The following is a 25,943-nucleotide window of genomic DNA, read 5'->3' as shown; positions in this document are numbered from 1 at the left end:
TTATTATATAATGCCATCAATAGCAGCACTACCAAAAATATTATTTTCTATTCCTTTCAAACGTTCACTTTTTATTATTTTACCTTGTTATAGAAGAGGAAGCAACTTACCTGGATATCAGTTAGCTTATTCAGGAAACGGGTTGTTACCTCAGGCCCATTCTCCATGGTTGGGATGTCCAAATGCTGGCATGGAACAAAGGAGAGGGAGGAGAGAGAAAGAGAGTAACATGTTATTACATGTTATTCTTTATAGCTTTACATATATATGAATACTTATGGTTGCCAGAAGTTTGAATAAATATTTATCATGCTGGCTAGCCTCCTTTATGAGTAGGAAAGGGTGGTTAGTTTGGGGTTTTGTGTTGGGTTTTTGGTTGTTTTTTTTTAAACAGGAGGATGCTGCTAAGCCAGTGAAAAGTTAGAGAGTTAAACTGTTATGCTCTTGTTCAAGAAAGGCTAACCTAAGCCTTCCAAGAGATCTGTCCAAAATGGAGGGAATATTGTGCAGGCAAGAGAGGTAACATTATATACAGCATTTCATTTCAAGGTATATTGTGTAGAAATACAACACTTATATTTACAGTACTTCTCACTCAGCACCCCCATGACATATTATCTTAGCACCAGCTAATATCAATACATTTATTCTAGTTTATTCATTCAGGAAGTACCACCTAACAGAAATTTACTGTACTTACCGTGTTTAATGGACAAAGCATAACCCTTTATGCAGCTGCACTGCCCCTAGTGCTCTGAACTAACTTTGTGCTGACTAAATAACACCAAATCAGCTTAACATTCTGAATGCCTGGGGAATTCCACCTGTGCAGGAGAAATCTCCCACAGTTGCAAATAACTCAGAAAATTCAGAAGAAAGAAGGAAAGGGGTAAAACAGAGACATTTCCTTACCTTGCCCTTATACAAAATTTTAGAGATGGGACATACAATGCAGGCTGTTCCAGCACCAAACATCTCCTTCACTCTGTTCTTTTCCAAGGCAGCTGTCAGGTCACTCATGGTGATGTATCGCTCAGACACTTTGAATTCTCCCTGCACAAGAAGCAGCAACCATCAGAATTGTAAAAAGTTTAAAAAACCCCATTACTGGTTTTGTTTTCTTAAACTTTTCCAATAGGACTTTTAGCCTAGTGACAATAAGTCAAGTTTTGACTCTAATCTTGTGATCTTTTCAAACATGCCAGTGTCAGACAAGATAGATTTTCATCAAAAGAATGCCCTACAAAGATGCCAGTGGTTTGCCAGATGCAATGCTGATGATTAAGTGTCACTTCCCTCTGGTTTGGTGCAGTATCAGTATCACATTAGGGAATAACAAAGAAGAATTGTTATGGGACACTGGATCTCTCTACTCATGGTCTCTAGTGTGTTAGAGTTTGTCCAAAAATTACTCAATTATATCAATTTGCATCCCACTCTCAGACAATTCCTAAGCAAGATACATTCTGTGGATTAATTTCACCTGCCAGGCCAATTTATGTGATGTATTTTTTTAATCCCTAGTGAAAATTCCACTGCAGCCTGCACACAGCTGTCACATAAAAAAATTAACTGTACTGCAGGTATGAGTGAAGACATTTACACTGCAGTCTTAATTCAGGGGGTGTTTTACCTTCTACAAGCATTGAAGAATGCACAGGAATCAACTGAAGGGATGAGTTTCAAGAAAAAACATAAATGTCAGACTTTGAAATGTTTCTCTCATGTACATGGTATTCCTGTTATCCCACTCTGAGCATAATCCCAGCCAAATCCAGGAGACAGGATCCTGGGCTTGATGAGCCTCTGGCTGTGCAGCACCCTTACTCAGGCTGCAATAAAACCTCTAAACACAGCAAGGCAGAGTTTCTGCATTTCAAGATATGATCTAGTCCCAGTAAGCTCTTGGATTGCTGCACTACAGAACAGGAACAGGGACCAGACAGATGACTGCAAGACTGTGGCTGGGCAGGATGCATGCTTGTCAGCAGAAACAAGGTTGGAAGCATGAGAACTAAATGCAGAAATAATGAGCTGATGACTGAAGTACAGCTATGGTCATGCACAGTAATTCTTTGTTTCCTTGCTCTAAGTTGCTGGTACCAGTGGATTTAATGAGATTTTTTATGTTAAATACTGCATGGAGCTGCTTTAACAAGCTTGGTATTGTTCTGTGTGACAGGTGTGGGTATTCTGGTGATGCTCCTGAGAATCCCTGAATGAGCACACCCTGACTTCCCAGCAGGTTAAAGGACTGAGTGCATGCTCAGCCAGTTCTGTCAGCAGCACCAAGCTGTGTGGTGGGGCTGACAGGCTGAAGGGAAGAGGGGACATCCAGGAGGATGAAACCCCTGAAAGCAGGGTTTCTGCCACGCTGGACACAGCTCTGAGCACTCTGATCCAGTGGAAGATGCCCCTGCTCACTGCAGGCAGGCTGGAATAGATGGCCTTCAAAGTCCTTTCCAATGCCAGGCTGGATGGGCTCTGAGCAGCCTGGGACAGTGCAAGGTGTCCCTGCCATGGCAGGGGGCTGGAATGAGATGATCTTTAAGGTCCCCTCCAACCCAGGCCTTTGTATGATCCTAGGAAGCCAGACTGGTGTATGATTGTATGATTTAACCAAATCAGCTGAACTTTGAGATACTGAACTTTAGGATATGAACTGAAGGATACTGAGCACCAGAAATGTTGACTTCTGCTGAAGTTATAACCTGACAATTGAAACCATTGCTGCCAAAGCACTCACCCAGCTACGTGCCAGATCCAAAATGCTCTGCCTTGTCACTCCTGGAAGGATGATGCCATCTAAAGGTGGCGTGGCCAGCTCATTTTCTGCCAAACAAAAAAAGCACTGGTTGAAAAACAAACAAACAAACAAACAAACAAAAGTTTACTGCTATTACACCAAACACATGGGTCCCTTACAAGGGATATTCCACGATTCTGTGGCACCAAAATCAAGTCCTGCCCTGTAAGATGCAACATTTTTCTGAGTTCTCCAAGAACACAAAGAGATACTCAGTTCAGTAAGTTGCTGTTGAGTGTTTGGAACCTTTTATATTTACCTTTTATTATAACCTTTAGATATTAATGTATTAAATATGTTTCTTCCCCACCTTTTGGGCAGGGAAGAAACATTTAATACATTAATATATACATGTCTAATGCCTTGGAGGTGGTTTTACTCCTCAGTGCATTGTACATATAACTGTGTAATTTTCTAATGCAGCCACCCCTGGATTTATTAATTTGGACTCTCCTACCAGTGCTACCAAGTTCCTCTTATGAGGATCTATACACACATCAGTAATAGGGGTAACCTGCCATGCCAAAATGTACAGAAATGCTGCCCTAGAACAGGCTGTATGCTCTGCTCTGGTTTCACTAGTCCACAGTGTCATTCTCCAACCTATCCCAGACTTCTAATTCCATCAGCCCTCTGTTCTTTCTCATATAGTCCGGAATAACAGCATTTCCTTTTTGGAGTCTGTCTAGCATCACTCCTTTTTGTGATGCATGTCTGGTCCTTATTCTGGCACAACTATCACAAGGAGAAGACTTTAAAACTTTCCAAAAGCCACAGGGCTCACCTGATTCTAAACTCTGCAAACTTGAAATCCTGCATTTGTGATCCAGTCACAATCTAATACAATCCTTTCTTCAACAGAAAACTTCAGATTCTGCGGACTTTGCCACCAAAGGTTGTGATGACACTTCTCTGTCTGGTGATGCTGCCACAGATCTTGCCCAGGACCTGTTTAAGCTCAATAACATCTATTAATTGATTTGAGCTAGTTTGAAAAGGTGCCAGGCCAAGCCAGCTGCCAAACAGCACTGAGCAGACAGGACATGAAAGTCTCAAAATGTTCCCAACAGGCTGCTCTGTAGAATTTTGGAAGTGTGCATGTGATGCCTCCCAGCCTGGGGCCAGCCAGGGAACATCTGCTCCCCCGGGATCTGGCAGGGATGGTAACACCATCCAACAAGGCATGCCAAAGCTCATCCTCCCTGGGAACTGATGCCAAAGCAGGCTCCACATGACATCAGTGTGTCCATCTCCCAAAAAACAGACTGTGAGCCCACAGGCTCCACTTGCCTTCTGAGCTATTTTGATGTATAGCTGCAAAAAGCAGGAGGAAAGCATGCGTGGGGTAATGTCAGGGTTTCTCTTCAGCTGCCTCCTGTTATTGTTCTGCTGGCAGCACTGCCTGCCCAGTGCCCTGGTACACCTGCTGTAGGCCTGCTCTAACAGCAGAATTCCATCAGAGAGTTTAAAGGGGATTTTAAAATGAGCTCTTCCATGTTACACAACTTCAGCTTTGCCTATGAACACAGAGCAGGTAAGACTGAACTCATGGGATGCCTTCAGGACTAGCCAGGCTGTAACAATGCTGAGAAATTCACCCAAATATACATTTTAGCAAAGTGATACATTCCAAGTGAACTTCAGGATCAAGGAGAACCCAGAAAACCCCGTTTTCACTGACATTAACAGCTGATTTCTTCTACCAGCTTGTCCTGGGTCTTTGTCCTTACTTCCCTCAGGCTTTTCTTCAACTCTTCCCTCATGCAATCACTACTTTGCATCTGTTAATTTGCTTTCCTCAATTACTTTTTCATCCTTTGCTTTGTCCGCCACCTCATGCATTTGCTGCTCTCCCCTCCACTCTGTTGGTGATGCTCTCTACTATAACAGAAGCTGCAATCCTGCTTTTGTTAGCACTGTAATTGTACAAGACACTTCTGTGGCACAACTAATGTTCCAACTACAGAATACTTAGCAAACTGGCCTTAAATTTTACCTGATTGTTACAGAGAATCTTTAAAGAGATTTACTTTTTAATTCATGAAATTCTGAAGTGGGGACCATTAATCACCATTTCACTTGCAGCACACAAATATTAAATAATGCCCAAATACTATTCACAGTGCCTTAACATTAAAGATAGAAGCAGAGCCCAAATGTTTGCAAATCATTTTGAAGGCAGGGAATTTTTTAAAACTGCACACAGATTTCATAGCTAGCAATCTTCAGGTTGGACATATGTTAAAATTTTAAGGTTTTTTAAGGCTTTTTAAAAGCCAAGCCTATATTCTAGGCAGAACAGACACTGTGAAAGGAAGTGAGTTTCAATGTCAAGAGCCTCCTGGGATAGTTACATGCTCTGAAGAGGCATGTGGAAGGGACTGTGTGAGGGTGACTGAATTTTTCACTTAGTGAACATAAACCATAAACAGGATTTGATAGATGAGGTATTTATGCAATAGCAGGGATCCAGTTTTGGCCATATTATAAGCCTCAGAGCAGCAGTGGGAATACAAGAACAGTATGGAGCAAGCCATGCTGTTTTACCAAAAACTGAGCAGTTTTTTTCCCCTACTCCCCACTTTATGTTAAAAAACAAAATATTTTTTCAGGCTCCTCCTGCCATGAAGGACAAGATGTCACCTTCAGGCACAAAGGCTGCAGGAAAGCCTACTCCCACTGGGAGCATGGCTCTCCTCTAGGCCAGGCTTCACTGGGATAAGCCTCTGCTTATGAACCAAGGAGAGCAGCTCAGCTCCCAGCAGCACCTCAGAGCACACAAGGATGGGCATTTTCTTTTGATGATGATATGCAGTTTCTGCCTCACTTTTTTTGATCCCTCTCAGCTGCAGCATTTGCAGAACAAAACCAAAGCACAGGCTGAGTGAGTGTCCTTTGTGAAGTGACAGAACACAGTGACAAGCAGTTCCAAATCCCCCTGCCAAGCCACAGGCAGGTATGTGATGGCACTGGGTGATTCCCAGCCAAAGACCCCACAAATGAAGAGTGACTCAGCACCCTGGGAGACAGCAAAGTGGTCCATGAGGGCAATGCCCATGTCCTGTGAAAGGACAGGTCTGCCAGCAGCCAGCCCTCCTGGGTGGCAGGAAGGGCAAGTTGTTTGCAACAGCCACCTGACAATAGCAGCATTGAGCCCTGCACTGGCAGCACAGTGACTGGCAGCTCTTTGGAACAGCACCGTGCTGCAGCTGCACCATTCCAGCATATTCCTGGTTCAAGTACAATGGGAACATTGAATTCTAATCATGTCCCTGCTTCAGTGTCCTTCCCCGGGCACAACGAGCCAAAATCCATTCTCGTGCTTTTCCAGCTAAGTTCCACAAGGCAGAAATTTGGCCATCTATCTACACTGACAAATCAACTGCTGCTGCAACAAGAAAATGTCTAGTATTTATCACTTCATTCATAAAGCTTCACAGACTCATTCAGTACTGAGGGACTGTTATCCCCCTTCTTACAAATGTGGTAAAGGTTTTGCAGAAGAACAAGCAACAGAACTGGAGATGGGAGTCTGTTGCCTTGTTCTTCTAAGCCTTCTGATGTTTACAACTCCATTTTTGTAATGAAGTTTCTCACGCACTTTTATGTAAATAATTATTGTTTTTACATTCCTCTCTGGAGGAAGAGAAATTTGATTGACTGTTGGTTTGCCCAGAGTCATTGGAGAGGTGGCACTGCCATCCTCCAATCCACTGTCACTTTTGGAAATCTATAAATGTTGGAGTCAGAAAATAAACTTCTTTTCTTTTTACCTTGGAAGTTCCAGCATATCGGTTTATTTCATGTCCTATAGCGACAGGAGTCAGGTAGCTGGATCCCAACCACACTGCATTATCCAAGGCACACTGCTATCCCCACAAAATGCAGCCTCTTTTCTGCACAAAGCTGACAGTTCTCAAAGGTACCCATGGCACAACAATGAAATCAGTCTGACCCCCTCATCTGCTGCCATGCAAAAATTCAGTAACACTTCATTCCCTTGGAGAGAAGAAAATTACTTTTATTCAAGAAGAAAGTCTTCTTTCTTCTTGGGGAAAAAAAAAGAGAAGAAAAGTTTTATTCCCTTGCCTGTCTTCCAAACCAGTTCTCAGGTGCAGCTATCACAAGCATTGAATACTTGTACACCCAATGCGTGCTATTGAGATGCCCATGTAGTTGGCTGTTTTTAATAGTTAGTTTTAATAGTTTTAATAGTTTAATCAGCATGTACCTAGCTCAGAGATGACTGTGGGTAGAAAGAGGGAAAAATAGCTTAAAGAATGATGTTACATCTTGAAAGCACCTTTTGAGCATTACTGGGTAGAAAGAGGGAAAAATAGCTTAATACATCTTGAAAGCACCTTTTGAGCATAATTGATACCTGACACCCACTGATGTGTTTCTCTCGCTGCCATCACTGGACAGAACTTCAAATTCTTCAAAGAAAACAGTTTTGGATTGGATGCTGCAATACTTCTGGAGATGGTTCGGGAATATTTGACTGGCCAGCAAGTGATGATGGGAGCCACTCACACACAAAGCCACAGTCTGAAGAGCTGCACAGCCCTGAGCTGCCTTTTAGCACGTCTGCACTGCTTCTGAACCAACAGCTCCTGGAGCCCAAACATGCTGCTGGTACCCAGGCTGTTGTGTGACCTTGTGCAGGGCTGAACTCTGTCCTTCTGAGCATGGGGACAGCCCAGCAGTTCAGCCTGTTACCAGCAGGCAGCACTCACAGCTGCTGCAGAATCCCCTCTCTCACAGCTAACAGCCACCCAGTAACTTTCAGGATGGGCATTTCCTCTAAGTTAAACCATCCTCATTAAAAAAATTATGATCTGCATTCTAACAATCATTTTGTGGATTACACTCCCAATCATCTGCTCTGTTAAAGTTTTCACACTTTATGTCACCATACCTCCATTTTCATTTATCCAGTAGAGAAACAGATTCATTGTTCCAACTTCAGTTATTTGGTGATCTTCTCCATAGAGCCACAAAACCTGCTGGCAGCCAAACTCCAGGGCTTCTTGCTGGGCATAAATAGCAGAACCATAATTCCTTCAGGAAAAAAAAAAAAAACAACAACAAAAACCAAAGAGTTATGAGTACCTGGTTGGGCATCTTCTCCATTTAAACAAGATTTTGTGCACATCTACCTCACGAGCAAGTGCTTTGCAACAGTCACTGCTCGGCCTGGGGATATTTTCACTGGAAATATTCCACCAGCATTTTATTAGATTGTTTGTACCTACAATTCAAAAACTTTGAAGGACTGAACAGCACCAACAACTCAAACATATCCTTCCAAATTGTATTAACATGCCTCTGCTTCCATATTCTGGACATTCTAATGATTGCAACTGAAAACCCTCAGAAAGCATTTATCTTTCTTTAGCAGTTGGCATCCTGGAGAAATAGCAACATTTCCCTCCAGATTTTGGTTTTTTTTAGTTTTTTGGGTTTTTTTAATTCATCTACCTCATGTCAGATGGGTAATATACATTAGATGAAACTCTTGGAGCACAAAAACACCAGAGATGAGCTTTTTTTTTTTCTAATAAAAGATATTAAGAGAACTAGCATCTTCAGGAAATGCAATTGTGTCTACATTAATTCCATATCCTTTAGTAGCAAATTTTTCTAAAATGCTGCCTACAGAGTGAACCTGACTGAATAATGCCTGCTGCTTTGGGGGGGAAAAAAACCCCTTTCTGCTTCTGATCTTAACCTTCCAGACACAAAGTCAGCAGCTCCAAAATGCTGACCGCACTGAAGCCAAGTTCTCACCTCTGGGCACAAATCAAGTCAGTAATGACGCCAGACTACTGTTTTTCACAGCTCATATTTGAAGCATCCACAGGAAACAATATATTTCTAGAAGTAAGCAGAATCTCATAAACAAATTCTCTTTCAAAAACAAAATCTCATTTAAAACCTCAAGAACAAAATCTCATTTAAAAAATCTCTTTTTTTAAAAAAAAAGAACAAAGGTTCAGAACATCAGCTTGAATGAAGGAAAGTTATTTTCCTGCCCTCTGATTATTTTACCAGCTCAGCTGATCAGCACTTGACAGCTACTGGCTCCTGCCTAGCAGAGAAACTCCTGGCTAGGACAATGCAAGGAAGGAGGTGAGCAGCCAGAGCAGGCTGCTGCATTGGTGATGCAGCACAAAGTGGAACTCCAGTGTCAACTGCTGCAAGGGCAAGGGCCAAAGAATTACATGGACATCTTCCAGGTGCACTTCCTCAGCCTGAGATGCTGCAAAAAAATCAACTGGCTGTAATATTCAAACAAAAATATGCAAGTGAGTTGCATAAATAGTATTAGCAAAGTACAATTCTGAACTTGTTGTTGCAGTGTGTTGTTTATTTAACTACTGCATTTCATGTCTCTGTTTCTGCTGGATCAGATACTTCACTAAAAACCACATGTGCTTTGGGAGCTGTGTAGGAAAGGCAGGATGGTGTTTCCTTACCCTCCCACTTTGCAGTCTCCTGTTCCCCCTTTCCACGCTCTCACGTATTTTGGATCTGCCCACAAGGATATTGGATTAAAGGTTCCACTTGCAAAGTAAGGGCCCACAGGGCTCAGAATGACATACAGCAGGGCTTTAGTTGGCTTCTTCACTCCAAGGGAAGGCTGAAAATAAAGAAATGCAAACAAATCCAAAGTTACTGGTGTCCTTCAAACATCAGGGGCTGCACCATCAGCTTTTCAAACACTGCTCTCAGTGGGACTGCAGCATGAGAGTGTATTGCCAGGACAGTGCAAAGTGCAATGAATAAAAAATATTTCTATAACCTTCCCCTAATCCAAGCAACACAACAACCCTAATTTTATATCTACTGTCACCATTCACTTACAGCCATTCCATTTATCTACATGTTATTCTAGCACTCTCAAATAGTTTCAAGTTTTTGAGAATTCAAAGATTAGCTCAAAGTGCTATACAATTATATGAATATAATACAACATAATACGAAACAACAGAATACAATAGAATATAATACAATATATGAATATAATAATATTAATTAATTATACCAGAAGCCCACAAAGCCTTCTGGGAGAAGGAGTGGCAACAACAGCAGTAACAGCAGTGGAGAAACCACTGTCAGCTGCATTAGTGAGAAGAACTGCCCAGTGCCAGCTGGCATTGCCAGAGCTGAGTGCTGGCTCTCTGAATGCCTGTGTGACAGCTAAAATTATCGGCCTGCTAAAAATAGCTCACACAACAGCACAGGAAATAACCAACAATGTCAGAGTTTTTCCTGCTCCTCCTCTCTGAGAGGCTTCTCACACTCCAGGTCATCACCATCAATGATGGTGCAGGTAAGAAGTCTGGTGCTGGCCAAAGTTCTCCAGGTGCTGAAAAGGGTTCCTTTGGTTTCTGTCTGCCCTGCTGCTTCAGAAAGACTTCCAACAGGGTTAACTGATATCTTGGTGGTTTTGCTGATGTGATTATTCAAAAGATTGTGCTGCCTGGGATTCTAACTGATTCATAAAAGCCATAAAAACCTGGAAACAACATGGGACAATGGAAAGGCCACAAGGGTTAGCTATCCTGAAACCAAGCTTGGAGTAGAAGAATTTCCAAAAGCAAAACCACGGGTAAACACCCCAATTTTAATATCAGTACCTTACAGTCACTGAGTGGAGATTCTTTAATCTGAAAATCTGCAACTAGTTTAAAAGTATTAAATTATTGGAGCCCTAGAACCTATGTGAAATGTAAAATGCTCAAGTATGGTAACTACTTGCAGATAAGGATACTGCAGGAGTTTAGTTTACCTAGTTTGGAACCTCCATTCTTTAGCTTCCTGGTCCTATGCTCTACCATTGTATATTTCTCTCTTGCTGCTGCTGGAAAAAGAGAGCCCTGAAGGATTTAATAAAATAAACTCTCTGTTTCTTTATCAATGCTACAGAACTGACTCACACATGAAACTCAGAGAGGACACATTAATAGCTATTTGCTAAAGAGCCCCTAAGAAGGTCAGTTTTCAAGAATAATTGACAAAGGGACTAGTCTTCAGCTCTGTTTAAAGTGTCTCTTCTGAGACATCTTAATTTACAGCGTAATATCTTCCCAAAACTCCTAGGTTCAGATATGACTTGAAAATACAAAATGTACACAGCAAGCTGTGATCCATCAAGCTCTCTCTGAATTATTAGGATTTTAATATTACCATGTCAGGTACAAGCATCCTTTCAGCACAACCCCAATTAACAAGCACTACTCCATTCCCACTGTGAGTAGTGGGAGGAAACTCTGTTTATTTTCCGTGCTCTGAGCCAGTGTGCCCACTGAGTGGCACTGTGGTCAACCTTAAATTCGTGCTGGGGACTCCCAAGTAAAACCATAAAAACAATGTGCCTCCAGACTTCATCCTGTCACCTACTGACTGCTGATTTTTTCACTGTAGGGATGGAGGACTTTGCCTTGTACCTAAATAAACAAAAAAGAGAGAGGGGAAAAAACAATTGCACACCTCAGTTCCAACAAGGGTAGGACGGATGTAGAGGCTGGCAGAGGTTGAGTAGGGCACCCACTCCTGCTCCAGCTCCACAAGCTTACGGATGCACTCCAACAGCTCCTTCTGGTCAAAAGTCTGGCAAGGAACAGAAAGGGAAAAAAGCAAATGGAGAAATAAAGCCGGAACACTTTGTGGTCCTCACAGATCCACGTGCTCCAGGGAACACCTCCTCAGGATATGCAACAGTGACACGCTGCAGAGGTTCACATCTTCCTTGGGTTCATTCCTTCCAGAATTTAATATCCCATGGTTTTAGCTACTGTACCTTTTTGTGCAGTATCCCAAGTGTCCTCCTGAGATGGTAAAAAGGAGCCACTGACCCTTCTTGCCTCCAAAGCATGTGGAGAACTCCCTGTGCAGCCAACTCAGCCGGGCATACAGCACTACCTCTTCTACAGGAAAGCGCTCTGGTTTACAGCTCCAAGGGGCCAGCAAGTCTCCCAGAGTTCCCAAGTTCTTACAGCAATTCAGCTAACAAGCCTGGGAGGAAGTTCACTGCCCAAGATACAATTGCTAAAAGCAGTGTTAAGTTACTGGCATGACCAAAACCAAAGGCACTCTAGAGGCTGAACAACTTAACTAAAGTGCAAAGAAGAAAAGGAAGAACATCAGCACCAGAGCAAATCAGACAGCTGCCTGCATGCAAATACTTGCAGAACAGCACTCATCCCTTGTCACTGTCATATTTTCTGGAAAATCCCTTCGCCCAGGATTTTGTTCCTGGGAAGCTGAGAAGCCTCAGAGAAAAAAGAAAACAGTAATTATCTGATTTGCTTCTCCTGTGTTTTGCTGCTTTGGAATGTGTTTGGAGAATGTTTATCCACAGGTGGTTGTTTAATTGGTTTTATGTGAACTGATTTGACTTATTGGCCAATCAGGGTCAGGCTGTGTCGAGGCTCTGAAGAGAGTCACGAGTTTTCATTATTATCTTTTAGCCTTCTGTAAGTATCCATTCTGTATTCTTTAGTACAGTTTAGTACAGTATTCTTTTATATAATATAGCATCATAAAATAATAAATTAGCCTTCTGAGAACATGGAGTCAAATCCATCATTTCTTCCTGCCATGGGGTACCCCACACATACAATAATACCTCAGAAACACTGTGAGGCAACAGGGAGGCAACAATGAAAGCAAAACACCCACTGTTCTGATTTTAAAATAATCACTTAAAGGGTTTCCTTCAAGGAGTAAGATCTGTTAACAAAGTTTGATTGCACTACCAAAGACTTAAGAGTGTATGATAAAGGTTACCACTGAAAAGCTGTAGAGATGTGCATTGTGACAGTGAAAACCTGCCCTGAGGAGGCTGTTGGAAGGAGCAGGAGCTGCCCTGGGTACGTACTGGCAGGGTTGTCCTCAGGGCTGACCGGGCCATCCTGTCCATGTTGAGGGCGGGCCGGAACAGGCGGATTTTGCCATCCACTCCTCGGTACGCCTTCATCCCTTCGAACAGCTACGAGCCAGGGAGGGGAGAAAGCACACAGTCACTCAGACAGCTCACCCTGGGGATCCATGCCAACTGGGGAAAGAAAAGCTTCACCCTCCTGCTCACAGCACCCAAACACGAAAATGCTAACTAGTGAGTTCTGGTAATACACTCCAGTGAGACAGATTTATCTGCACTACAGGCAGGACATCTTTGTAATAGCAACTTCAATAATATTAGTATTTGGAAAATCAATAATTCCTCATTATAACCTCATTTTTTTTTCATAATTTGGTTACAGCAATTAAAATTTGTAGCATGTGTTTGACTTAACGATTCCCTCACATCCTGACTAATACCTGAGTCAAAGCAGCAGTTTTGCTTACATAAGGGATCTATAGAGTTATATTGTATATATGTTAATTATTTTTACAGCTCTGTCCAAAACACATCTTTGTTAGAAAGTATAGAATAAGGTAATTGAGAGAATTCTTGTGAAGTTCTTTCTGTAGTTGTAGCTGGTCACTTATTTGCCCCTTAAGCCCCTATGCTGTGGAATGGGATTTAGCCTGCATGACAGAGATGCAGCCTTACTCTAAAGATAAAATGCATGGAAATATTTTCTCTATACACTTTACAGGAAAGTTAAACATAGTTATCCCATCAAACTGCAGGAGCCAGACAACTGGTGTTGACAATCAGAAACCCTTATCCTATCAATGCCCTCCCAGCATCTCCTAAACACATCAAAAAACACACCCACCAAATATCCAGTTATTTTCAGTTCCAGACTGGTAATTTCTGGTTATACTTATAGACAGAAAATACATGTACTATATAAGCTCATGTCAATATATATGTATACACAACTCTTATTTGGATTAAGTATTGAAGGCTAACTTATGCTTATAGACAACAGGTCAGATTCTTAGAATTTTATCTTCCAAAGCATTTCTTTGTACCCTAAATTTCAGTGCAAGTTCTGTGAATTTAACTGCATCACTGCTGTCAGTCTCCTCAGGCTTCTCGTCCTCTGACTGTTCCACAAAAAGTGGTTGGAACTGCATCCCATGTGGTTGGAAGTCTAGATATGCAGCTTTTTTATTTGGAAAAAATAATCCTGTATTTGTGCACAAGTAATTTTAACACAGTATTTCAGGTTTCACTGTTATCAAATTCTATATTTTTTCCGTAAGAATCACTGAAATGCCATCTTTAGAAAACTTGTGTGCAGTTCCACGGCAGAGCTAGGTCCTTCCACATGACAAATTTTAATTGGGTTGTAACTGACTTGCAGAATCCCAGCAATTTTCCTCAGGCTGTGTGCCAATTATGTACCAGAACCAGAATTAGAACCCAGAACTTTTTGCCTTCAAAACCCATCTTAGTCCTATGGCAATGCCAACCTTATTAAAAGCTTGGCACAATTTAAAAAAAATAAGTTGTTCCTAGGGTAGACACTGTAGCCACCAGGAAAAGAAAAAAGTCTTTAATAGAGGATAGCATTACATATATCAGATATCATTACATGTATTACAGATATCTAGCTGATATTTTGATATGGTTTTTACTGGGCCAATCACTAACTGACAGCACATGGTTGGAATGTTACTTTCTTATCCCACAACACATTTCCCGACCCCGCACCCTTCTCCCAAACACATTCACAGAACTTTTAATGAGAGGGAAAAGGGAGGAATGTCACTACTAATAGTTATCAATGGTTGGACAGAAGAATCACATCATTACTGAAACACAAAGCCTTCTCAAGATGTTAAATCTTTTTCTCCAAAAATAAATACTTTTCATCTTCCAGAGCTCAGTAAAACCTTCCACTCATTAAAAAAGGGAGACAGAGATGTGTTCCAGAAATGTTCAGCTTTAATGAAAGCAACTGCTGTAGTTGCTTGATGGTTGGTTGCTACAGTGGTGTGAGAACAGCACTATCTGACATCTGTACATCACAGGAGCTGGATCTGGAGTTCAGCAGATCCAGATTAGCACACTGCATCATGAAGGGCAAGGAGAAAGGGGAGGGAATGCCAAACTCATCACTTTCATTATACCCACTGTGTATTCATTGAGCCACAGCAATGACACCAGATTCTCCTCTCTCTGTCCTCTTGGCTAGAGGAAACGTGATGCAATAAGGGCAAAAGAATAAAAAAATGGAAAAAAAAATAAGAGCATATTCATATTAGCAATGATTTCAGAGCAGGCCAGAGGCCAAGCATTAAAGCAATGTGCTACTAAGAGTGAAATACAGATTTGGGACTCCAGCGTGGTTTCTGACTTCCTGGGCAGATCAAGAGCTGCAGCCTCAGTCCCAGGGCCTGCTGTAATTTACACAGGATCTCTGGAGGCTTGGTGACTAGATGAGGAAAAAATCAGTCAAAATAAAAATGGTGAAAGGCAGGAGCTCAGGGAAAACAAGCAGGAAAAGCTTCCCTTGTACCAGTGGTTAAAATACAAAAAAAAAAAATTAAAAATGAAAGCAGGAAAAATAATAATAAAATCAGCACAAGCAACTCCACACACGGCAGTGGAGACACTTCCACCTACCCAGAAGGGGGAGAAGTGGGCTTCCATTTCAGGTTCTGTGCCCTGCTGGGGCTCCACACAGGTGTGAGCACAGCCCAAGCTGCTCTGCAGGCACCAAAGGCAGCTGTGGGCAGCAGTCAGCTAAGCACAGAAACTTTAACCACGCTGGTTTCCGACCTAACGTCCCACTTCCCCAGGTTCCCTGCTGCCTGTTCTCCTCAAACACCCTTGTGTACACTGAGTGCATCAGATCCAGCTCTGAGCTCCAGGGACAGCTTCAGAGTTTCAAACAAGCACCTGCCTAGCCTGGCCTGCAATGCAAGCTGCAAGTGACTTGTACAGAGTGCATGCTCAGCCCCCCAATTAAAGCTACTCCGAGAAGCTCATGGTCTGACACATCAGAGACAGTAACTGGACCAACCCACTGTCAGTGAACAGGAATGGTTTTCAAATAAATGTATCACCACTCAAAAAAGAGCTCACCTTCCCCAGGCTAGGACTTTAAGTGTGCTGGCATCCCCAGGCCACAGCTGCTTCTGTGTTACACATAACCCTGCTGTAAACACTGCAATTACTCTGGAAGAACACCAGTTAACAGAACAAGATGTAACTCAATACTAATGAACTTAAAGCAGTAATACTCCTTGTATTACAAAGCTGTGGCTTCCAGAGCTAATAAAACAAAAAACATTTGGTTTCCAAATCAATGTACTACTCACTTCTACAGCATAATGCAGGGCTGAGGCAGCTGGATGTATTGAGAGGTTCTCTAGAGGCCTGATACAGGGTTTCTCCCATCCTGAAGCCAAGGACCATTCAATTGTCAGCATATTGTCAGTGAACACAGTTCCAAACACCAGACCAGTGGGATCTGGCTTCTCCTTGAACGTTGTAGCTGGGGTGATAATCAAGTCAGAAGCCTGAAGGAACACAGAGACAAAAATCAAGTGTATCAAAATAATGAAGTCAGATTCATTTAAAATTATTCTGCATCAGTGAACAAGGACAAGAGTTAATATTTGCTCTGTAGGAATATTTAATGTCATGATGGTTAAAGACAACTAACCTCTAAGTAGCTGGCAAAATATTCATAAAGTGCACACAAACATATACACAGTGCTGTTGTACAAGAAGTAGCACATTCTGAAATTCTGTTTAAGAATTAAGTTAAAGAAGTAGTACAAGGTACAAACCCAGAAAATTAGCAAATGTAATCTATTGGACACTTAGGTTAACACCCAATTGCTGTACCTCAGAACATAAGCTGATCATCAGAAATTCATCACCATCACAACTAAGTAGATGCCACATTGATTTTTCTTTAATACACAAAACCAATGTGAGAGATCAGAGCCAGCAGTCAGCAAGTCACAGACCCCCTAGTGAAATCCTGCTCCTCTGTGCTGGGTGCATGTGCAATAGACTGGAACAGAGGTAGTTCAGAATACCAATCAAGTGATTTGCAAAATTATTACTTGATCTAAAAAGGTGCTTCTGCAAGAGATCTCAGTGTCTTGAACTTCTCACCCCCTGCATGCATTTTGGAAAAGAGACAAAATCAGTCCCAAGCTTTTGAAGAAGTGTACCCCCATCTCTGTAAATAACCTAATTTTCAAGAGGTCTTTAATGAACAAAGACCTGTTTCTTATTGATTAGTTGTTTTGGTTCAGGTTTAGTTGGTTTTTTTGGGTTTTTTTTTTTGCTTAATGGTTTAGATGTGAAATTAACTTAGAGCAGGAGCACATGAATAGCTAAAAGCTTGTTTCAACTATCTCCAATTACAAGGCTTGTCTAGATATTACAGTGCATTAGTCTGGTTGAATTAATACATAATCTGATGAAACAACAATTACTCTTCTTAACTCTTCCCTTTATTCTTCTGACAACGGGAGAAGCACCACCTAATGATGTCCCACAACTAATTTTACCTGGCAACCTCTTAGCCCTCTTATCAAGCTTTAGGAAAAAAAGGTATCACCGAGGACATGGATCAGAATAAAAACCACAGAGGAGTATTTGCAATTATCCACAGTGCAGGACTCAGCTCAAGAAAGCAATTACAGGGGAGCAGGGATGTGAGTGGGGCTTAAGTGAGTGTGTAGAACACAGCTATATCTCTGGGTTTATCTCTGCATAGAACCACAGAGAACTCCCTCTTGCGTGGTATCGACTGCTTCCCTTGGACTCCAGGCTCCAGGTCACTTTCATTAGGGTAATTACGGTACAATAAACTGGCCTGGGGACCATAATTATCATTTGAAGCCTCTTTTCCTAGAACTCCATCAGTGTGCTGATTTCTGCTTCCATGACTCCCTTTGCTGCCTCCTCAGTGGTGGTAGCACAACTACTTCAAAGGCATCACTTCAAAACAGTTTCTTAAATTTGCTGGGGTTAACAAATCTTTTATTTAAGGATGGGGAAGAGTTTTAACCTGGCTCTTCTCATAAATCCACAAGCAGTGCAGAGGGAGCAGCAAGCTGAACAAGTGAAGAAACAAGCCACTGCATTTCAGTTTGAGTCCCTTGAAGGCAGAAAGCCCAGAGAGGCAGAACTCTGACCCTTATTCAGAAAAAAAAGCAGACAATTCCCAGACCACAGAGGTTCCTGGAACTGCACAATCTGACCAGGAATCCCATTTGCTCTTTCTCACCTCCCTCAGAATTTGGGCAAGCCAGCTTTCCCTCAGACACTGTGCCAACACCTGAGTCAACAGTGTCAGGTACAGCAGCTGACCTGTAACAATTCCTTCCAACAACAGCAGGAACAACCTGCCTGAGACCTTAGAGACAGGCTGAACTGCACAGACCAGCAGGGCAACAATCATTCAACAGGCAAAAAGGCAATTTTCTCATTCTTATAATCCTGTGAAGCTCTCTGGAGATCCACTTTTTTGGCCATTACTTTCTTAATATCCTTTCTTAGGACTCTATTCCTTTACCCATTATGTCCTTTTCTCCTTTTTTTTTACCAAGCAGTGCAAATGAACAGCATGCAACAGCACCCAAATCTTTCAGAATCTATAGGCTTTTATGTCAAGACAGCCTCAAGTGCTGCAAAGCATTTGGTCTTCTTTTTCTATGGAGGAGACCCCACTGGGAGGAGGTTTTGGAGGATCATCCTTGGAATACTCTGTCCCACAGTGTGGTCTGCATGAAGTACTAACTCAGCCTCTTCTGGGTCACTGTGTAGGACACCCTACACAACATAGGCTCACAAACCCTTTGTTCAAGCAGCACCAGGAGGGAAATAAACACTCAGAACCATCCACAAAAGTGGAGCAGAGCAAGGCCAGGTGACAAATGCCAGGGTATTATCAAGTATCAATGCCTATTCTGTTAACATCCCTCTTTAAACGATTATCACAGTGCTACCCTGCTATCACCTGTGACCTTCACAAACAGCAATTTCCTTTCTTCCTTTGCCAACATTCCCCAAGCCCTAAAAGCAGCCTGTTAAAGATGCATTAGGGATTGGTATGAGCACCCATCCAGATCTCCACTGTTTGCATTGCCAACACAAAGGGGAATTCTCAGCTAAGCTTGTGTTGTGTTTGCTTTGTTTATCCAACATGCTCTCAAGCACCTCCTGATGCTGTTGCCCAATAAAACCATTAACCTGGAAGGAAAAGTGGTAAATGCCAAGCAAAAAGGATAAGGGAGATTAAAGAAAGAAGTGGATGTGACACATGGTCTAACAGAGTGCAGCTATTTGGCACCTGTTTTCTGAAGTGAAATGACACAGTCCCTGCAGAATCTCCATGTCACAGCAGAAAGGGATGCAGAAGATGTCCCTCCAACATCCCAGCCCAGGACACTCTGGTAGGGAATGGGAAATATCAGACTGCCCTGCCTATGGTAGGCACAAGGGAGTGGTAGGGAACAGCTGCATACTGCTGATTTTCAGGGCTTTTATGGCAACACTAAACCTACACAGGGCTGCTGGCCCAAGAGACACCTTCTGAGAACCCCCTCAGCTGAAAAGTGCCCGTTCATTCCAGTGCAGCTTCTTCCAGGGCAAAGCTTCACCCAGCCCAAGTAAAGTAGATGTGTTGTGACCTCTTGAAACTAAAATTCACCATTTGATCAAAAGAGATCTTCTCACTTATGAGCTGGGCCAATTAAAGGTGACGCACTGGTCCATGTCTAATCAAGGCTGCGACATCCTGGTGCCTGGCTGAGCTGTCACTTCAAGGCTTGTTCCACCCCACCTTTGCAATGGCTTTAAGTGGATTTGGAGCTGACAGCAGCCCCTGGCCAGAGCTGCCACCCTCCCTGTTGCATTCCTACCTTTCTTACCCTAGACAGCCATCTCAGGTAGGTGCAGATGGCAAGGGCATATTATGTCCTACACTTTCTAGCAAGTCTTGGCAATGCCTTCCCAAATGATCCTTGGCTGCAGTTATTTGCACTGCACTGAAAATCCCAGACCATAAGCTGCAACAGCTCTAACTCATTTGACACACCCGAACTTTGCTAAGCACTGGGCTGGGCCAGGCATTTATATCACTTAATTGAGTAAAAACAGACCTGGCAGCCCCAGCTGTAAAATAACTCACAGGTCACCTAAAAACAGCAGCAAGTTTCAGCAGAGATCCCCAAAACATTAACATGCACCCAAGTGAGACTGACTGCAATCTCCTCTGATGAAAACAGTAACCTCCCTGACCTCCAGCCTAGGTGATTAATTCAAGATCACAAGCAACTGCAATAATTTTTCATCTTAGGCTGAATTTGTAAGCATATCCTAGGAAAGATCAGGGCCCTCTCATGCAACAACAAACATAGAAGCACAGGCAGAATCAAGGAACTTGTTCTGCCCTTGCAATTGAGAACAGCAGTGGAATAAATCCTGAGAAGGACACAGATTACAAAAAGCATAAAGAATTACTGTGATGGGGAAAGGTAACAAAGCATACTGAAAAGAGTTGGAGAGAATGAATAAAGTAATATTTATGTAAGCTATCCTATAATCCCTTTACCATCAATACTATTTTAAATTTACAACAGAGCCTGAGGCTTGAGAATAGAAAGTGTGCCAAGATACTATAATGAGATTTGAGGAGGAAAAAAAGTCCTGTTTTTTCTACTACTACTATCACCAAAGAAAAAACAAAACAAAACAAAACAAAAACCAGTCTTCTGCAATCCCAGGGTAAATATCAAAAATAACAGAAATCTTTCAACATAAAGCTTCCTGGAAACTTCATCTGAGATATGTCAGCACATGTAACTGGACTGAGTCCTGGAACCATTGCATCAGGTTGGCTGTACATTGGGTAATAAACCACAGAAGAAATGACAAAGCAAAAGAGAGTCAAGGCCCTGACTCAGCTGTGAGACAGACAGGGAAACAGCAGCAAACATGGCTGGAAGGACTATGTCCAGTCCATCCTCTGGAAGGCATCTCTCCCAAACTAATCTTAACTGATACTTCTCAGATATGTCTCACCAAAGAATGAAATTCTGCTTACTCTGCAAGAAAAGAAGGGCAGCATAACCCACTGCTGACTCCTTTAACCTTTCCCCTGGTCTGACAAGAGGCTCCAGCTCTGCTGCAGGAATGTTTGATCTGCAGCAGTAGGTAGGGAAGGAAACCTGTTCTGACAAGAAAACAGAGAAGTGGTTGGAATTGACTTAAACTTCTTGCCTAAAGGAATGAAAAGGGCACCCAGAGCAGCAACACAGCTGAAAATATATTCTAAAGCCCTCAAAACACAACAGAAGGGAAATTAAGATGTTGGAAAGCTACAGTCAGGCTAGATGGTAGAGAAAGCATAAGAGAAATTTCTTTTGTCCTAAAAACATATCATTCACTTCAATGGCACTAGCTAAATTCTAAGAGTTTTTCCATGTTGCTGAAATGCTGCCTGCATAACTTGCCACTGATTTGATCCAGAGACCATTTAAGTTAATCAAGACCCTTTCTTCCAGCTTTGTAGGAATCTGGATTGTAAGGCAGCAAAAACTACTTGAATCTTTACAGCCTCATCCCTTTCTTCTGCTTCAGGAAAATTACATGGATTTATAATTGTTAGGTTTGGGGCTTTTTTCCTCCATTATTCATTAGTTTCTCCTCTACTGACATATTTCAAAAGAGGAGTTTTTAAGGTTAAGAATGATGCTGGAATAGGGTTCCTACAGATCCTAAGGAAACCTTCCACCTGATATTAAAGAAATCTTAAGAAACAAATCTATTTTAGTGGGGTCTACCCCCTCTACTCCAGCTATTCGTATTTTCAGATCTACAAAAAACAGTCACTTAGTATCTCCCCTATCAAAAAACTCTCTAAAACATTTCAAATATGATTCTCTGTAATTCATACCACAAAGATGTTGATGAGACTATTAAACATTGGAATAAAACCAGACCCACACTGGCTGATTTTGGTCCCATGAATCATTTTTTTGGTAACAGCTGTTCAAATCAACCGAGTGGGGTGAGCAGGGAGTGTGAGCAGGCTTAAATGCAGCCATTGCACTGGTGTGAAAAACACACACAGTGGGGTGAAAAACACAGTGCTGTAAACTCTCTGCTACCTTTGGGCAAGTCAGCTCTAAAAACCCTCTTTGGCCATACAACTGCAGTTCAGTCTGCAGTGTAGACACACCTGGGATTCAGATTAGAAAGAAGCAATTCCATTTAGGGAGACACAGATTGCAATGCCATAACAGCAGAAAGTCCTCTCATATATTTGTAAGCAAGCAATAAAACAGAAAACAGAAAAAAAAAAAACCAGAAAAAAAAAACAGAACTAGGACCATTCTTCACTAATGGCAGTCATAGCTAGTTACCTAATTCATGTGGTTCAGTATTAACACAAATTGCTTTTCTCAAAGACCTGACAGCTTGGTTAATGCAATTGCTGATGCTGTGCTGCTCCTTGCCTCACAACCACTGCATTTCTGCAGAGCAGCATAAACACAGTGTTCCATTTTTAGAAAGACTTTGCCTGGGAGAAGGTTTGAGTCTAACACAAGCTGAGGGCTCACACTGGCCTGTGACACAAGACTGGAATACAGAGGTCTCTGACATTTCACCAATAACACATCTTTGCACCAAGATTCAAGACACTCCTGGTCTCCTGGTTTGGCAAATATAATTTGTACTTCACATGAAGCAATTGAAACAAAAAATGAGATTCTTTTACATCTAACCTTCTCTGAAAGAAGGAGCCATGCTGAAGGAAGACATGAACTGCAAACCTAAATTTCAGACAGACAAGTTGGAAGTATTTTGCCTAAGTAGCCTGGCCAGTCACAAACATGTTGTGTGGAACAGCCAAGAATAGAACCATAATCTCGTCTGTCCAAGTCCTGAGCAGTTGCAATTAAATCTTCTTACCCTGATTTTAATAAGCTTGCAGACATGCAGGGAAGTGGATTCATGGAATGCAGGCATCCAAAAGCTTTTGGAATACAAATATAAAACGCTTTCATGGTACAGTCTGTATATTGTACAGAGGTTATGGGAATCATTTCAAACACTCAGTTAACCACACCTGACTCTTGCTCAGATTCCATCTCCCTTTCACACTGGCAGACAGAAGTAAACTTAAATATTGCCACGAAATTATTCAGTGTCTGATCTGCCAATGAAAATGCCACAGTTTCCCATTTCATTCCACTCAGTATTTTCTTAGAAACAGGGACTAAATACAGGATTAACATAAACCTCTTCCAACTCTCTAAGCTGTTAATTCATGGAAAGTTAGGACATCCTTTCAAAAAGGAAGCAGGAAGGCCAAGAGAATCCTATGGAAAAAACCAATCCAACTTAATTCTCTTCCTAAACTGAGACTTCTATTCAAGTGTGCCCAGCAAAGAAAATATTTACTATCAAAACTGGGGACATGACATCACAATGACATTAAAATTTAAGAAAACTTGGAAATAGGTATGGACACTATGGATTTTTTAAGTTTTTGAGTCAGTTTATAAGTTTTCTTTGATCACTGACTGGTGCTATGCCTTGCATTTCAGAAGTAATTCTTTAGCTTGGGAAAAACGACTCCAGAAAATGATACAAGCTAAATGCAGTCTCCAAAATTCCAGTGCAATATCTGTGCCTTTACAGACACATCTTAAGCTCCTAGTGAAAAAAGTGATAAAGCATCACTTTCTTGTGCTATAAATCAGCTCAGCCAAACTGCCCCTGGCTGCTTTTTTAGCAGTTTCCTTCTATCTTGGCTTAAAGCTCCTGTTACTCACCCGAAGACAATTAGCTTTATTTGCAAATCCTCCAGCCCCAGATAGCAGGACAATCAGTTCCTCTCTTACAGCTTAGGAAATCTATTTGCTGAAAGCCTGCAACTGTTTGAAGAACATTACCCACTTGAAGAGAGACACAGAACCACTTGTCATCGAGCTGAAACTGAAAGGAGCTGCCAGGGATCCCAAATTCTTTCCTAATAACTGGAATGAAAGCAGCAGATATGTGTCAGTCTGGTGCACCTATTAACAGTAATACTCAAAGAGTTTGTGCCCACGTGGATGCAGAATATCACAGAAACCACTCAGCACTCTCCAATTTTCCTATTGGCAGATGAAGATGAGAGAATGAGATTTGATTGTAAATCACCTGAAATAATTCTGCAGCATACACATACCTGCTAGGATGCATAACCAGGTGGTATGAAAGTACAGTGATTTAACAGCTTTATTACTCACCAATCTTTTTTAATTCAACACAACACAAAAAACAAATAGTTTTGTTACCACTGACTATAACACAGAGCAAACAAATTCAGCTGAAATCAAAATAAAATCAGAATGACCTTCTCTAAGGCAGTGCCCAGCCCACACAAGCTAAATGTTGTTGTAACAGTAACAGAGCTGGCCTCTAGCTTGGCATCCCTGATCTACCAGTGGCTACAGCTCTGTTCTTCCACAGAGGTGATGCAGAGATGAGCTACTAAATGGTAACTGAGGGTCTTCAGCAGAAGAGGATCAGACACAGGAGAACAGGAATTCTGTAGGAGAGCAGCCCAGTCCTGCACTCAGTAGAGGGCCTGTCTGGGGCTGATGAGAGCCCCAGCTCCAAAGCATTTTTAGATGCTTACTGTATCCTGTTACACACATATATCCACTGGGATGTTTCTCTTTTACTGCTTCAAGACAGTTTATGTAACAGCAGATTTTCTATACACACATTCCAGGGAGCTACTGCTCATCACAGCATCAAGATGTCATTACTGTAACAAATCTTTCCCCATACAATTTAATATGAAGGAAATACTCTATCTCATCCAGCAAAATTTAAAATGGAGTCTTATATAGAATTTTAAATGGCAATGCAGGGCATTCTTCTAATATTCCCCCCTAACACTCACAATTCCTGAAGAATCAACAGCTGCAATATGACAAAAAGCCTCACTGAGTGCTCAAAGGCTTTGGCAGGTAAATAATTTACTGATGTCAGTAGCAAAATGACAAATTGAGGACAAGCTGGGGAGGAAAAAATATATATTTGAAAATATATAAATCACGTAAAGTGCTTTATATTTTTTAGCCTTGTGGGTAATATGGTAGCTATGACTATGTGTATTTCCTCATTCCAAAAATCCTCGAGTGCTCCTTGATCCATATGCTCTGAGCATGTCAGTAACTTTACCTACTGCTCCTATGAAATTAAAATAGAGGAAAACTGCTCAGTACTTCCTGAACTCTTCCAGAAGTGGAACTTTAACCCTGTCACACTAATGTGCTAACATGATGAAGTGAATTAGCTTAAGACCTTAAGATAACGTTTCAAAAATTAGACTATTCAGTATTTTATATACTTTGATCTTTGCAATTGGATGGGAAACAAGAAAATTTGGTTTAAAAAAATTTCATTTTTCATTTAAAAAAATCCCAGGATCAGAGAACTGTTTGTTGTTTATCACTGTCAGCAAACTTCTCATATACCATATAGTTTCCTAAATTAAAGCTAAAACCATCTATTTTCTCAAAATGAATTGTTCTCTCTCCCAATTCCCAGAATAAGGAATCCTATATCCCATTGTATTTACCACAAATCATAGGCTCACTTAGTATAAAAATGATTATGGCTCACAGTAATATAAAACTTTCACTGGCAGTCTCTCAATTTGAACCACAAATGGAAATTTCAACCTGCACTGGAAAAAGAATTTCAGTTTCTTCCCGTGTAACATACACTGCAGCTTTAGATTCTGTGGGAAAATTGTCAGAGATTTTTTGGTTGGGGTTTGGGGGTGTTTATATATGTAGAGTGGAAATAATCTTTATATTCAGATTTGTACAATACTTAGCACAGCATCACCTAATTCACAGCTTAAAAACATTACAGCAATGCCAGAAACAAATAACAAGCCATACATCCCTATGGAAAATTCAGTATAGCCAGCACCTCACCTGGCTGGAGGTGAGATAGCCTGGGCTGGAAGCCATGCAGGTGCATCAGCAGAGCACTGTACTTTGCCTAGCAAGCCCAGGATACACAGAGGGGTCAGGAGATGCAGCACATCCCACTGGCTCAGAGCCTGGCAGGCTGGGTCTGCCTGCAGAACACTGTGGGAGCACTCACAGATACTCAAGAGTAGCAACTGTAGTCACATTTCTCTTCACAGACAAAAGCAAGGCACAACTTCCCAAGGATATTCTGGGA

The 25,943-nt window shown here is 41.7% G+C and overlaps 1 protein-coding gene across 2 annotated transcripts in view; it reads right to left on the bottom strand.

Annotated features, from left to right (window-relative positions):
• BCAT1 (branched chain amino acid transaminase 1) overlaps positions 1 to 25,943 on the bottom strand; it is a 50,483-nt gene that overhangs the window by 11,114 nt on the left and 13,426 nt on the right. Inside the window, exons 3-10 of one of the 2 annotated variants that reach the window (XM_005428406.2) lie at positions 16,037 to 16,237; positions 12,693 to 12,803; positions 11,303 to 11,422; positions 9,286 to 9,449; positions 7,725 to 7,867; positions 2,747 to 2,832; positions 913 to 1,053; positions 111 to 185 (exon numbers count right to left, since the gene is read on the bottom strand). In XM_005428406.2, the coding sequence (XP_005428463.1) occupies positions 111 to 185; positions 913 to 1,053; positions 2,747 to 2,832; positions 7,725 to 7,867; positions 9,286 to 9,449; positions 11,303 to 11,422; positions 12,693 to 12,803; positions 16,037 to 16,237 (1,041 nt within the window). The remainder of the gene's footprint in view (positions 1 to 110; positions 186 to 912; positions 1,054 to 2,746; positions 2,833 to 7,724; positions 7,868 to 9,285; positions 9,450 to 11,302; positions 11,423 to 12,692; positions 12,804 to 16,036; positions 16,238 to 25,943) is intronic. The other variant, XM_031063133.1, reaches the window with a different exon arrangement.

Source organism: Geospiza fortis, unplaced genomic scaffold, assembly GCF_000277835.1.
Source record: "Geospiza fortis unplaced genomic scaffold, GeoFor_1.0 scaffold292, whole genome shotgun sequence".
Classification (NCBI taxonomy): Eukaryota; Metazoa; Chordata; class Aves; order Passeriformes; family Thraupidae; genus Geospiza; species Geospiza fortis.
The sequence above is the reverse complement of the archived record's forward strand: the minus strand, read 5'-3'. Positions and strand labels throughout refer to the sequence as shown.